The following is a 14,348-nucleotide window of genomic DNA, read 5'->3' as shown; positions in this document are numbered from 1 at the left end:
GTCCAGACGTCATTTTATCAGATTACGGTACAGGAATGTAGTGTGCGGTAGCATCCTCCGTACTGACGGTCTTCTGATCGTTTGTACAGATGACATCATAGGTTTACATACACATTCATTAAAAGAGTTTATCACAATTGCTTCCATGTGCACATCCCCTCTTAGATCAATTCAGATCACTGCCATCCATCAAAATAAGGGCTCCGATACGCAAAAAATGCCATTAACTTTGTGCTGTCTGCATCCGTATGTCCTATTCTTGTCCGTTTTGCAGACAAGTATAGGACAGTTCTACAGAGGGCAGGATGATCCGTTCTGCAAAATGCAGAACGCATTTGTCCGGTATCCGTGTTTTGCAGAGCGCACAAACGGCAACGTGTGCATGAGCCCTAATACTCATATTCCGGGTGGCTCAGAAGTTTACATACATGTGGTTACATTTCCTTTTAATTACCTACCCTGGGTCATACGTTTTGGGTCGCGTTCCACAAGCTGCACAGAACTGGTGTAACTTCTTCAGGTTTGGATCGCACACGCTTCTTCCATTCTGCCCATACATTTTCTATGGGACTGGGGTCAGGGATTTGTGATGACCTCTCCATTACCTTCACGTAGTTGTCCATTTTCACACAACTTTGAAAGTATGCTTGGGGTTGCTGTCCATTTCAAAGACCTATTTTAATTTTCCTCCTGATGTGTTGAGAGGTTGCTTTAAAGGTGATGGACCCCTTCAGGGCTTTTTTATTTTATTTAATTGGTCTTTATTAAAAATGTTAAGCCATTTCTGAGATTCAAGGGTTAAGTCAGTCTGTTTGCTTTGAATCCTGTTATGTGAAGCTCTTATCTTTGATCTCCTGACCTCATAGACATAGTCATTTAATTCATAGTCTTGAGTATTTAGGAGGTCAGGAGATAAGAGCTACACTTGAGCCTTCACAGGATTCAAAGAAAACATGGCGACAGCTTGCAAACAGACTGATCTTTTTAACCCCTAAATCTCAGAAACGGCTGAACATTTTAAATAAAGACCGACTGAAAAAACTAAATTTAGTCCAAAATAAGTAAAATGTAATCATAAAAAAATTGCCCCAAAGGTGTCCACAGCCTTTAATATCTCCACCTAATTGTCCTTCTTCATACTGCCATCTGTGATGTGAATGCAGTCACCCTTCACGGTTGGGAGGATGTTCTTCTCCACCTTCATAATGATGGTCATTATAGCCAAAAAGCTCCATCTTTACTTCATCAGTCCAAAAAGTAAGATCTGTGCCCCGGATTTTTTTCATGGTGGTCCTCCCTTGGTTTCCTCCAGCATCTCCACAAAGTTGTTTGATTTTTTGGAGAAACCTGGCACCTTCAGGAGTGTGGAAATTGTTCCCAAGCATGGACCATACATGTGGAGGTCCACCATTCTTTTATTGAGATCTTGGCTGTTTGCTTGTGATTTGTCAATGAGGTCAAGCAAAGAGGCAAGAAGCCCTTGAAGGTAGGTCTTATAATACTGCCATAGGTGAACCTCCGATTAAGTCACACTAGCCTGTCAGAAGCTTCTACAGCCATGATGTTGTTTTTCTGGAATTTCCCAAGCTATTTGAAGGCACAGTCAACTTGGTGTATGTAAACATCTGAGCCACTGGGAATGTTGCAAAACGGCATGCTGGGAGTTGTAGTTTTGCAATAGCTGGAGAGCTTTAAATAATCACTGACCTACTTGTGGGCTTGTAACAGCAATATAATTAACAGCCGGGAGCGACTTTCCGGAATGTGCAGTATATAGTAATGCAAGACTTGGGTCCTATACAATGGCACGGCGCCCCCCGCCCCCCCATTGCAGTGGGGGGATGGTAGAAGACGTCTGCTCACATATAACATACATAATATTAACATCGATTTGGCAAGTCCTTCATTAAACTAAAGAAAATCAATTAATAATACCCCCGACGCGCCCCCGCATCATCCATGCAATCTGCTATAGTGTATTGGTCAGTAATAGTTATCCAATCAGATTGCAGCAAGGTACCACTTGGAACCTAACCCGAGTTCGGTAAAAGGTTTTTTACAGTAGAAATTAATTTTTGAAGTTATTACACAAAATCTCGTGAGACTTTGCAAAGTAATAACTTCGGCTCATCGGAGCCAATACATTCTAATACTGTACGGAGCTCCCGCTCCGTACAGTATTCCAACAAAGTTTTATGCGAATCGACTTCGGATGTTTCCCAGTGGCAAAAATGACAGCTGAGCTCTGGTTGGTTCCCACTGTTTTGAGGCGCACCGTGCCTCGCGCCTCAGGACTGCTGTCAGTTTCTAGCAAGTTAGTTACATTTGCATGGCTGTGTGTAGGCAACATTCTATAAAATCAAAGCTTTTCTAGCAACTACTAATTATCGTATCCCACATAACACTTTCCCACCTGTTTCCTGCATGAAAAAAAAAAAAAATCCACTTTATTTCCCGTCAATCTTGTGCAACCATCACAGAAAAGTAAGAGGAGTAACCCTCAGAAATAAAGACGCTGGGAGTCGTGCGTAACCGCCAAGCCCGATGCTGCGCCCACGGTAATCCGTCCGGCTCCAGCCCTTATGCAAATGAAGAATAGGAAAGGAAACAAAGTATCTGACCAGTTGCCAGGGGCGACAGCGCCAGTTCTATTAATGAACCCCACCGATCTCGTGATCACAAAATAATCCCCATTCACGTCCAATAAATTATACACCACAGGACATAAGTTTAGCTGGCTTCGGACGCCCCCGCAAATAATCGCACGCTGAAGGCGTGCCAATAAATTAAAACGGAATGCGATATATACAGATATGCCACTTCCACGCCATCCTTCGGGATAAACTGCGGGATCCGAAGAACCGCTGCGAATCACATTGCGTCGAAATGGAAGCGATGAGCCTCTTGTCGCTTCTCCCGGTCGTCCGCTTTCTGAAACACACAGAAGAGGGGGAGGGGCGGTGTTAGACCATAAGATGTCAGAGGTCTCGGAGGAGACCATTAGTGAGTTTCTGCGGAGGCATCATTCTTTATCAGTCGCTAATAGGGTCCAGTGTATGAAGGACATAATTCTGTATTAATGACCCAAAAATGTTCTATTCCTTAAAATCAGACAAGTCATTAACTGCTAACAAGCTCCGGCCATCTAAATATGTAAAATACAAAAAAAAACTCAGCTGCACAGTAGTATCAGGCAGTTCAGATGAATTTAGGGGCATAAAGGGTCATACTCTCCCGTCCAATCAGATCAGGAGGTTCAAGTGCACTGTGGAACTCCAAGTGCAACTGTTCGATATCCCAGGAGCCTAAATAATAAGGGCAATGTGTGATGCCTCAGCGACCAGACTGCTCTGCATGCGCTTGTGTCTCTCCACCCCCGATGTGACCGGACGGAAGAGCAGCCTACAGGGACACTGGTTACAATCAAGTCTGTATTATGTTACATTCCCATGGTGTACACCCTTATACTCCAGAGCTGCATTCATATTAATGCTAGTTGTTATTGGAAACACTGAAAAAAATCTGTCAAAACATAACCTCTACCTCCCAATATTGCTGGAGAGAGCAGGGGATGCTGGGAGATTTCAGCAATGTAATGTATGTACACAGTGACTCCACCAACAGAATAGTGAGTGCAGCTCTGGAGTATTATACAGGATGTAACTCAGGATTAGTACAGGATAAGTAATGTATGTTCACAGTGACTCCACCAGCAGAATAGTGAGTTCAGCTCTGGAGTATAATACAGGATGTAACACAGGATCAGTACAGGATAAGTAATGTTTGTACACTGTGACTGCATCAGCAGAATAGTGAGTGCAGCTCTGGAGTATAATACAGGATGTAACTCAGGATCAGTACAGGATAAGTAATGTTTGTACACAGTGACTGCACCAGCAGAATAGTGAGTGCAGCTCTGGAGTATAATACAGGATAATGTATTACATTTGCTTCAAGGCCTTTACTTCACTTTATATGACAGAAAAAGAACAACTTGCAGAAATCCTCCCTGTGCCCTATTTCCTAGCAGCTTGGTCATATTACTAAAATAGTCTGAGATCAGTCATACCATGTAGGTATTTTGGTCTATGGCCGACCTGCAGTCTCGCTGTTATCTGCCCTACTTTCCGTGATTTACGTGTGGGGCAGCCATAAGATATAGTGACAGAAGCAGAGGACGCAGCGCTATTAGAAGTGTACGAATAGTAAAATAATATAACGCTCTCTACACTTTATGTCAGACTAACAGATTTTCTGCTACAATGGATCGGCGCAGGCTTTCTGTATTACAAATGTTATCAGCAGCTCCTTCCAGGAGCCTCTTCCACCCCTCAGGACCATTATCTGTATTACGGCTTATGAAGGCGGGTAACGCTTGCCACAGCTTCCTATGGACGGCCGACGACCCAGCACGAGGGGGATTTGCAAAAGAAAAATTGCTTTTAGGGCATAAAACTGCAGGAATCCAAAACGTTATTACAAGAGAGACAAGTTATTAACCCTGATGTCACCACATATCTGTATTGTTATTAATGTGGATCGGGACTAGATTCCTTTTATCACATGTACAGACTGGAAGCTGCGGTGCAGACGACTGTCCTTGTGCAGCAGCCCCTTCTCGCTCTGTCACTAATATGTATACACGTCTGTTACTTAAGGAGCTTCTCCGGGTTCTAGGCATCGGTTATGAAGCTAAAAATGTATCTACGGTTCTGTTCACATCTGCGTCATGGTTTCTGTTTATAACAGAAGTGGTGTCAGCTGCATCACATGATGCCAAAGGCCGTCACTGCAGTTTCCATCACGTCCAACACCTCAGCGGACTTCATTACAAGTGAGTGGGGTCCGCCAAGGTGTCTGTGACAGAACCTGCAATAGAGGGCGCTGACAAAGCCTTATCAATGGTGCTAGGCGATCACTGCAGACAGTCATGACCGTGTAGGCAGCGGTTAAGCTGTAACGCGGGTGCATGTGTACCTGTGCCCATGGAGCTGGGGGATACGGCAGGTTTGGATCACACTAACTGCTGTTCATCTACCACTTAACATCCTTGTAAGGCCCTTTAAACAAGCGCAGATCGAATCATTATATTGGTGCTCCTCATGGCCCGTATAGGGGTGTGTAAAAGGACACATACCAGCATTGCGGGGCGTGGAGAAGGACACACACTGCACTGTGGGGGGCGTGGAGAAGGACACACACACGGCACTGTGCGGGGCGTGGAGAAGGACACACACACGGCATTGTGCGGGGCGTGGAGAAGGACACACACACGGCACAATGCAGGGCGTGGAGAAGGACACACACACGGCACAATGCAGGGCGTGGAGAAGGACACACACGCGGCACTGTGCGGGGCGTGGAGAAGGACACACACACGGCACTGTGCGGGGCGTGGAGAAGGACACACACACGGCACTGTGCGGGGCGTGGAGAAGGACACACACACGGCATTGTGCGGGGCGTGGAGAAGGACACACACACGGCACAATGCAGGGCGTGGAGAAGGACACACACACGGCACTGTGCGGGGCGTGGAGAAGGACACACACACGGCACAATGCAGGGCGTGGAGAAGGACACACACGCGGCACTGTGCGGGGCGTGGAGAAGGACACACACACGGCACAATGCAGGGCGTGGAGAAGGACACACACGCGGCATTGTGCGGGGCGTGGAGAAGGACACACACACGGCACTGTGCGGGGCGTGGAGAAGGACACACACACGGCATTGTGCGGGGCGTGGAGAAGGACACACACACGGCACTGTGCGGGGCGTGGAGAAGGACACACACGCGGCACTGTGCGGGGCGTGGAGAAGGACACACACACGGCATTGTGCGGGGCGTGTCTGGGGCTTCAGAGAGTGTAATCTGTGCAGATCTGTTGCCCGTATGTATCATGTTCAAATGTATCATATAAAATGCTTTAGAATGGTTTCCTAAAACAGACATGTTCGGAGAAGTGAGGGGTCCCCTTTAAGAAAAGTAATGTGTGTAAATGATGCTCTGATATGCAGGGACCTCCCAGCACAGGACCGTGGGATCGCATCACAGGATGTGGACAGACCTTGTGATGTTTGCCCAATACTTGTAGGGTGCACTTACATATGTGCTGGGCAGCCTTGTGTGATCTAATAGCACGGGGTGAGCATGGTGCACTACACGTACCCGCATGACTGGGACCTTACAGAAGACATACCTGTATCCATTCACAATACGAAGCATTCACACCCTTCCTAACATGCCATATTTATCATCCCCGTACAATAACCACCAGGGACTTACCTTCTCTTGCCAGTGTAGGATGCCAATTATGGCCAGGATGAAAACGCACACCCCAATGAGGGCGATGGCGGTCAGCAGTACGATGTTACTGGGGGTCAGGTACAGTTTGGCGCTCCAGCTATGGGGGAACAAGACGGAAACAGTAAAGCGTTAAGCACTGGAAACCCTCCTGAGGCGACAGATTGTTACAATGTTACCGTCTCATTGTGCGCGCTGATACATTGTATCTCCTGCAGTGTCACTAAGGACAGGCTCACAAAGCTGCCAGATGTCACACGGCTGGGCACCATGTCGTTTTTGGGGTACACGCTGCACAGCCTGTTGTTCCCTACCTGTCGGGGGTTAATAGCTTTGCCATGCACACAGAATAGACCTATTTTCCAGGATCAGGCTGACATGGTGGAACTACAAGTCTCGTCATACTCTGGAGGCCATTCTATACTTCTGGATAGTCTGAGTAACATGTTCCTTATGTCGGAGATTGTACATCTGGCAGTCAATGCTGGGAGGTGTAGTTCAGAGCGGAGTCCTGTCTCTCCTGAGCTCTTTGTACGATTTAGTCTGCAGACCATATATCTGATCGTCACGCTGTAAATGAAGGGGGAGATAAGGCTCTGTACCTCTCCGCGCTGTGTGATATATCAGGACCCTAAGTGCCTCTCAAGAGCTGCGAGAGCGCAGGAGATGCCGGATCTGATATTAATAGGGAAGATAAATGTCGACTTCCATATCGCACAAAGCGAGAACGGTGACCCCTCCGCTGGCTATGTATATCTCCCTGATCTGTCTTTTGGTTGACGTCAGGATAACGTAGAGATATATATATATATATATGGCTGCACGCACCTTCCGCAGGGATATGTATTTTTGCTGGCTGCGCTGTTTACTTCTACACAGAGAATTAGCATCTCACTCCAGGGACCCCCTCCCCCCATTTAATATCCCAATAAACTCTCCTATTCTGCCCCGGGGCAAAGTAAAATCACATCATTCGAGCGCTGATTGACACCAGCATGGGGCGATTTAATTGACTGCCAAATATCTGGCCTCCAGCAATTAATTTGTGTGGAAACGCCGGCAGGACGACTGACCCACATATCAGCATTCATAGCCGTTGCCGTCACACGTGCCCTGCAGAGACGGAAGCAAAACGGGCTCCTTACTTGGCATTAATTTACCTGTGGGCTGCACGTTAACCCGTTAACGTCTGCAGCTGAATTTCATCTCAGTTGGCACGTGGATGGGTGCACAGGCCAGATGCCCACTAGCGAGAAGGCTATTTATACTCCTCAGATTCAATGAAGAACTCTACTTTTATAGTCTGGGGTCCATCAGGCACATAGTGGTATCATCTACGTCTCGGGGTCTGAAGGGACATCTAGAACCCCTGAAACGCGTTACGTTCCCTGGGGCAGTAATAGAATTGATCATCTCTGACAATAATAAAAGCTTCTGTGCACCCTCGTAGCATGTATGCGGAAATTGGTGCAATGCCCCACAGAGATGCATTACCCTGCCGCCCTATGGCATACATGGGTGCAGTTCAATAATCCGGCCTAATGGTAATAGCAAAACATTGCGGCTAGGAGGGGATTAAGCAGCAGCCATGATCTTGTAGTTTCCATGAGACTTGCTCCGCCATGGTGGAGGACCTCAATAAAAGCCTGTCCATAGCGCAATGAGTCACAGACCGGGAATACTAAACCGGCTGTGATGCACAGTCCAGCAGAGGCAGGGTTAACAGGGCTGCTGTATCTCGCGGCCCGGCAGTTGTTTGACGCATTACTGTAGTCAGAGATTTCACACAACTGCTTATTATCTGGAAGCCGAAAGGTCCGCACAATGACTGGGACCAACCAACATTATTGTGCAGTGATTGCAGAAAAAAGGGGAAGGTGTAATCTTCCGGCCATCTGGTGTTGTGTGTAATCCATATGCGCTCAAGAGACGTCCATGTACAGGGGTGATTTCTACTGTTCTGCTCCAAAGTGGATACTCCAGAGCGTTCACAGCGGCTTGTATGTGAGATTAATCCCCTCCTATGTTATAAACACAGCAAGACCAGCACAGGAGCGAGGCCAGGTGCTGCCATAAGGGTGGCTTCACACTATGTGCAAGAATATGACTAGTATAATACTGCTCCTATGTACAAGACTATAACTACTATAATACTGCCTCCTATGTACAAGAATATAACTACTATATTACTGCTCCTATGTACAAGAATATAACTACTATAATACTGCTCCTATGTACAAGAATATAACTACTATAATACCGCTCCTATGTACAAGAATATAACTACTATAATACTGCCTCCTATGTACAAGAATATAACTACTATAATACCGCTCCTATGTATAAGACTATAACTACTATAATACTGCTCCTATGTACAAGACTATAACTACTATATTACTGCTCCTATGTACAAGAATATAACTACTATAATACTGCCTCCTATGTACAAGAATATAACTACTATAATACTGCCTTCTATGTACAAGAATATAACTACTATAATACTGCTCCTATGTACAGGAATATAACTACTATAATACTGCTCCTATGTACAAGAATATAACTACTATAATACTGCTCCTATGTACAAGAATATAACTACTATAATACTGCCCCTATGTACAAGGATATAACTACTATAATACTGCCTCCTATGTACAAGAATATAACTACTATAATACTGCTGCTATGTACAAGAATATAACTACTATAATACTGCCTCCTATGTACAGGAATATAACTACTATAATACTGCTTCTATGTACAAGAATATAACTACTATAATACTGCTCCTATGTACAAGAATATAACTACTATAATACTGCTCCTATGTACAAGAATATAACTACTATAATACTGCTCCAATGTACAAGAATATAACTACTATAATACTGCTCCTATGTACAAGAATATAACTACTATAATACTGCTGCTATGTACAAGAATATAACTACTATAATACTGCTGCTATGTACAAGAATATAACTACTATAATACTGCTCCTATGTACAAGAATATAACTACTATAATACTGCTCCTATGTACAAGAATATAACTACTATAATACTGCTCCTATGTACAAGAATATAACTACTATAATACTGCTGCTATGTACAAGAATATAACTACTATAATACTGCCCCTATGTACAAGGATATAACTACTATAATACTGCTCCTATGTACAAGAACATAACTACTATAATACTGCTCCTATGTACAAGAATATAACTACTATAATACTGTCTCCTATGTACAAGAATATAACTACTATAATACTGCCTCCCATGTACAAGAATATAACTACTATAATACTGCCTCCTATGTACAAGAATATAAGTACTATAATACTGCTCCTATGTACAAGAATATAACCACTATAATACTGCTCCTATGTACAAGAATATAACTACTATAATACTGCCTCCCATGTACAAGAATATAACTACTATAATACTGCCTCCTATGTACAAGAATATAAGTACTATAATACTGCTCCTATGTACAAGAATATAACCACTATAATACTGCTCCTATGTACAAGAATATAACTACTATAATACTACCTCCTATATACAAGAATATAACTACTATAATACTGCCTCCTATGTACAAGAATATAACTACTATAATACTGCTCCTATGTACAAAAATATAACTACTATAATACTGCTCCTATGTACAAGAATATAACTACTATAATACTGCCTCCTATGTACAAGAATATAACTACTATAATACTGTCTCCCATGTACAAGAATATAACTACTATAATACTGCCTCCCATGTACAAGAATATAACTACTATAATACTGCTCCTATGTACAGGAATATAACTACTATAATACTGCTCCTATGTACAAGAATATAACTACTATAATACTGCCCCCTATGTACAAGAATATAACTACTATAATACTTCTCCTATGTACAAGAATATAACTACTATAATACTGCTCCTATGTACAGGAATATAACTACTATAATACTTCTCCTATGTACAGGAATATAACTACTATAATACTGCTCCTATGTACAAGAATATAACTACTATAATACTGCCTCCTATGTACAAGAATATAACTACTATAATACTTCTCCTATGTACAAGAATATAACTACTATAATACTGCTCCTATGTACAGGAATATAACTACTATAATACTTCTCCTATGTACAGGAATATAACTACTATAATACTGCTCCTATGTACAGGAATATAATCACTATAATACTGCTCCTATGTACAAGATTATAACTACTATGAGTAGAAGAATATATATGCACACAGTGGAGCAGCAGAGAACTATTTGTGCCGTCATACCTGCGGGCAGCTGTATGCATTTCGCCATCTATCTTTATCAGTAATCGCTTATTAATTGCTGTATTAGAAGACGCTGCACATCTGTCTCTTCTCCGATCACACCGCATGCAGAGAGGACGGTTAAATTGTCCTTGGTGTGATAGAGATTTACGGGCTAATTGTAAAAGGTTTGACTTCAGGCTTCCCCTTCTCATTCCCAAAATATCTTGGAGCACACCGGAGAGGAAAATCAATAGATACTTATTAGTGAGACACATTGGGAGAGAGCAGCATCTCCAGGAGGACGGATTAACCCTTCCACAGGGTTCACGCTGCCCCCAAAGTTTCTTCAAGCATAAAACCCAAAACCATCATTGGTGCTGGGAATTCTGGATTATTGGACCTCGGCAGTATACGGTGATTGCTTTATGAATGTAGATGGCCTGGATTTACCTTTTGGGGTTTTCGTGGGGGTACGGGATGACGATGAGCTGGGAGTTGGGGATGATGGCGGTCCACTCCTGCCTCCGCATTTGCTGTAAACAGAAGGAGATGCTGAGTAAGGACACATCAGTATGCACTGACACGAGTGCCAGCCGTTAATAATCTGACGCTCCCGTCCCTCCAAAGAAAAGAAGTTCCTTGATAAATCTTTACTTTAATAGGATTTTTGACTGACTGTTCCAATGATTTATAAGCGGGTGCGCGTCCTGACTAATGGATGACGAGGGGCAGATTTACAGCTCGCGCCAGACGAACAGGAACCGACATGGAACTCAGTCATTCACAAATAGTACATGTCAGGATTTCTCATTCCCCTCTGGTGCCCTGAAAGAGGCCTCAGTAGGATACAGGTGCTGTTATGGCTGCCTGTATAACTGTCACCATATATGGCAGCCCGTATGACTGGTGCTGTTTATGGCAGCCCATATGACTGGTGCTGTTTATGGCAGCCCATATGACTGGTGCTGTTTATGGCAGCCCATATGACTGGTGCTGTTTATGGCAGCCTGTATGGTTGCTGCTGGTTATGGCAGCCCATATGACTGGTGCTGTTTATGGCAGCCCGTATGACTGGTGCTGTTTATGGCAGCCCGAATGACTGGTGCTGGTTATGGCAGCCTGTATGGTTGCTGCTGGTTATGGCAGCCCATATGACTGGTGCTGTTTATGGCAGCCTGTATGGTTGCTGCTGGTTATGGCAGCCTGTATGACTGGTGCTGTTTGTGGCAGCCTGTATGGTTGCTGCTGGTTATGGCAGCCTGTATGACTGGTGCTGTTTGTGGCAGCCTGTATGGTTGCTGCTGGTTATGGCAGCCTGTATGACTGGTGCTGTTTATGGCAGCCTGTATGACTGGTGCTGGTTATGACAGCCTGTATGGTTGCTGCTGGTTATGGCAGCCTGTATGACTGGTGCTGGTTATGGCAGCCTGTATGACTGGTGCGGTTTATGGCAGCCTGTATGACTGGTGCGGTCTATGGCAGCCTGTATGACTGGTGCTGTCTATGGCAGCCTGTATGACTGGTGCTGGTTATGGCAGCCTGTATGGTTGCTGCTGGTTATGGCAGCCTGTATGACTGGTGCTGGTTATGGCAGCCTGTATGACTGGTGCTGGTTATGGCAGCCTGTATGACTGGTGCTGTCTATGGCAGCCTGTATGACTGGTGCTGTCTATGGCAGCCTGTATGACTGGTGCTGTCTATGGCAGCCTGTATGGTTGCTGCTGGTTATGGCAGCCTGCTTTTTTTAATCAACTGCTCAGAGATGCTATCTTGATAGGGGTCCACTGACAGAACACAGGCTGCCAATAACAGTAGACATATGCTGATACCACATGTTACTGCGGTCGCTCGTCCTTATACAGAGCCATCGTTTCTGGGCAGCAGGTCCCTGTTCACACAGCACAGTCTACTGCCCAGAAACGATGATCGAGGTGTCTGCATGAACCATCATTTCCCCCCAAGAATGAGCATTATCCCCATTCATCAGTTGATCGGCAGATAATCAGTTGATTTACATGGGCAGATAATCGGGAACGAGTGTCCGCACTAAATTTAATTCCCGATAATTTTCTAATAGCTCCGTATATCTACAGTGTATATATATGTATACACATACAGTAACATGTATGAGCACCACTGACCTTTTCTCCTGGGGGTCGTGGGATTCCGACGTACAGATGATCCAGGAAGTTGGCGCTGCGCCCTAATCCCAGGACGTTGTACGGCAGCTGAAGTGCCATGTGCGCCGACTGACTCAGCTGCCCGGCTGAAAGACACAATCATCCCCCGTGTTACACATAGATGTATAATAATACAAGCTACACAGTACTCTCCTCACCCTGTATTATACAGCACGGTACACATACACACTGCACAGTACTCTCCTCACCCTGTATTATACAGCACGGTACACATACACACTGCACAGTACAGTCCTCATACCGTATTACACAGCATGGTACACATACACACTGCACAGTACTCTCCTCACCCCATATTACACAGCACGGTACACATACACACTGCACAGTACTCTCCTCACCCCGTATTACACAGCACGGTACACATACACACTGCACAGTACTCTCCTCACCCCATATTACACAGCACGGTACACATACACACTGCACAGTACTCTCCTCACCCCGTATTACACAGCACGGTACACATACACACTGCACAGTACTCTCCTCACCCCGTATTACACAGCACAGTACACATACACACTGCACAGTACTCTCCTCACCCCGTATTACACAGCACAGTACACATACACACTACACTGTACAGTCCTCACCCCGTATTACACAGCACGGTACACATACACACTGCACAGTACTCTCCTCACCCCGTATTACACAGCATGGTACACATACACACTGCACAGTACTCTCCTAACCCCGTATTACACAGCACGGTACACATACTGTACACACTACTCTCCTCACCCCGTATTACACAGCACAGTACACATACACACTACACAGTACTCTCCTCACCCCGTATTACACAGCACGGTACACATACACACTGCACAGTACTCTCCTCACCCGGTCTTACACAGCACAGTACACATACACACTGCACAGTACAGTCCTCATACCGTATTACACAGCACAGTACACATACACACTACACAGTACTCTCCTCACCCCGTATTACACAGCACGGTACACATACACACTGCACAGTACAGTCCTCATACCGTATTACACAGCATGGTACACATACACACTGCACAGTACTCTCCTCACCCCATATTACACAGCACGGTACACATACACACTGCACAGTACTCTCCTCACCCCGTATTACACAGCACAGTACACATACACACTACACTGCACAGTACAGTCCTCACCCCGTATTACACAGCATGGTACACATACACACTGCACAGTACTCTCCTCACCCCGTATTACACAGCATGGTACACATACACACTGCACAGTACTCTCCTCACCCCGTATTACACAGCATGGTACACATACACACTGCACAGTACTCTCCTAACCCCGTATTACACAGCACGGTACACATACACACTGCACAGTACTCTACTCACCCGGTCTTACACAGCACAGTACACATACACACTACACTGCACAGTACAGTCCTCACCCCGTATTACACAGCATGGTACACATACACACTGCACAGTACTCTCCTGACCCCGTATTATACAGCACGGTACACATACACACTGCACAGTACTCTCCTCACCCCGTATTAC

The 14,348-nt window shown here is 44.9% G+C and overlaps 1 protein-coding gene across 1 annotated transcript in view; it reads right to left on the bottom strand.

Moving 5' to 3' along the window:
• Positions 1-1,293: 1,293 nt before the first annotated feature.
• ITFG1 (integrin alpha FG-GAP repeat containing 1) overlaps positions 1,294-14,348 on the bottom strand; it is a 100,338-nt gene continuing 87,283 nt past the window's right edge. Inside the window, exons 15-18 of the mRNA XM_040410499.1 lie at positions 12,757-12,881; positions 11,066-11,148; positions 6,290-6,407; positions 1,294-2,931 (exon numbers count right to left, since the gene is read on the bottom strand). Of these exons, the coding sequence (XP_040266433.1) occupies positions 2,872-2,931; positions 6,290-6,407; positions 11,066-11,148; positions 12,757-12,881 (386 nt within the window). The 3' untranslated portion in view covers positions 1,294-2,871. The remainder of the gene's footprint in view (positions 2,932-6,289; positions 6,408-11,065; positions 11,149-12,756; positions 12,882-14,348) is intronic.

Source organism: Bufo bufo, chromosome 10, assembly GCF_905171765.1.
Source record: "Bufo bufo chromosome 10, aBufBuf1.1, whole genome shotgun sequence".
NCBI classification, from domain to species: Eukaryota; Metazoa; Chordata; class Amphibia; order Anura; family Bufonidae; genus Bufo; species Bufo bufo.
This window is presented reverse-complemented; position numbering and strand designations above follow the sequence as displayed.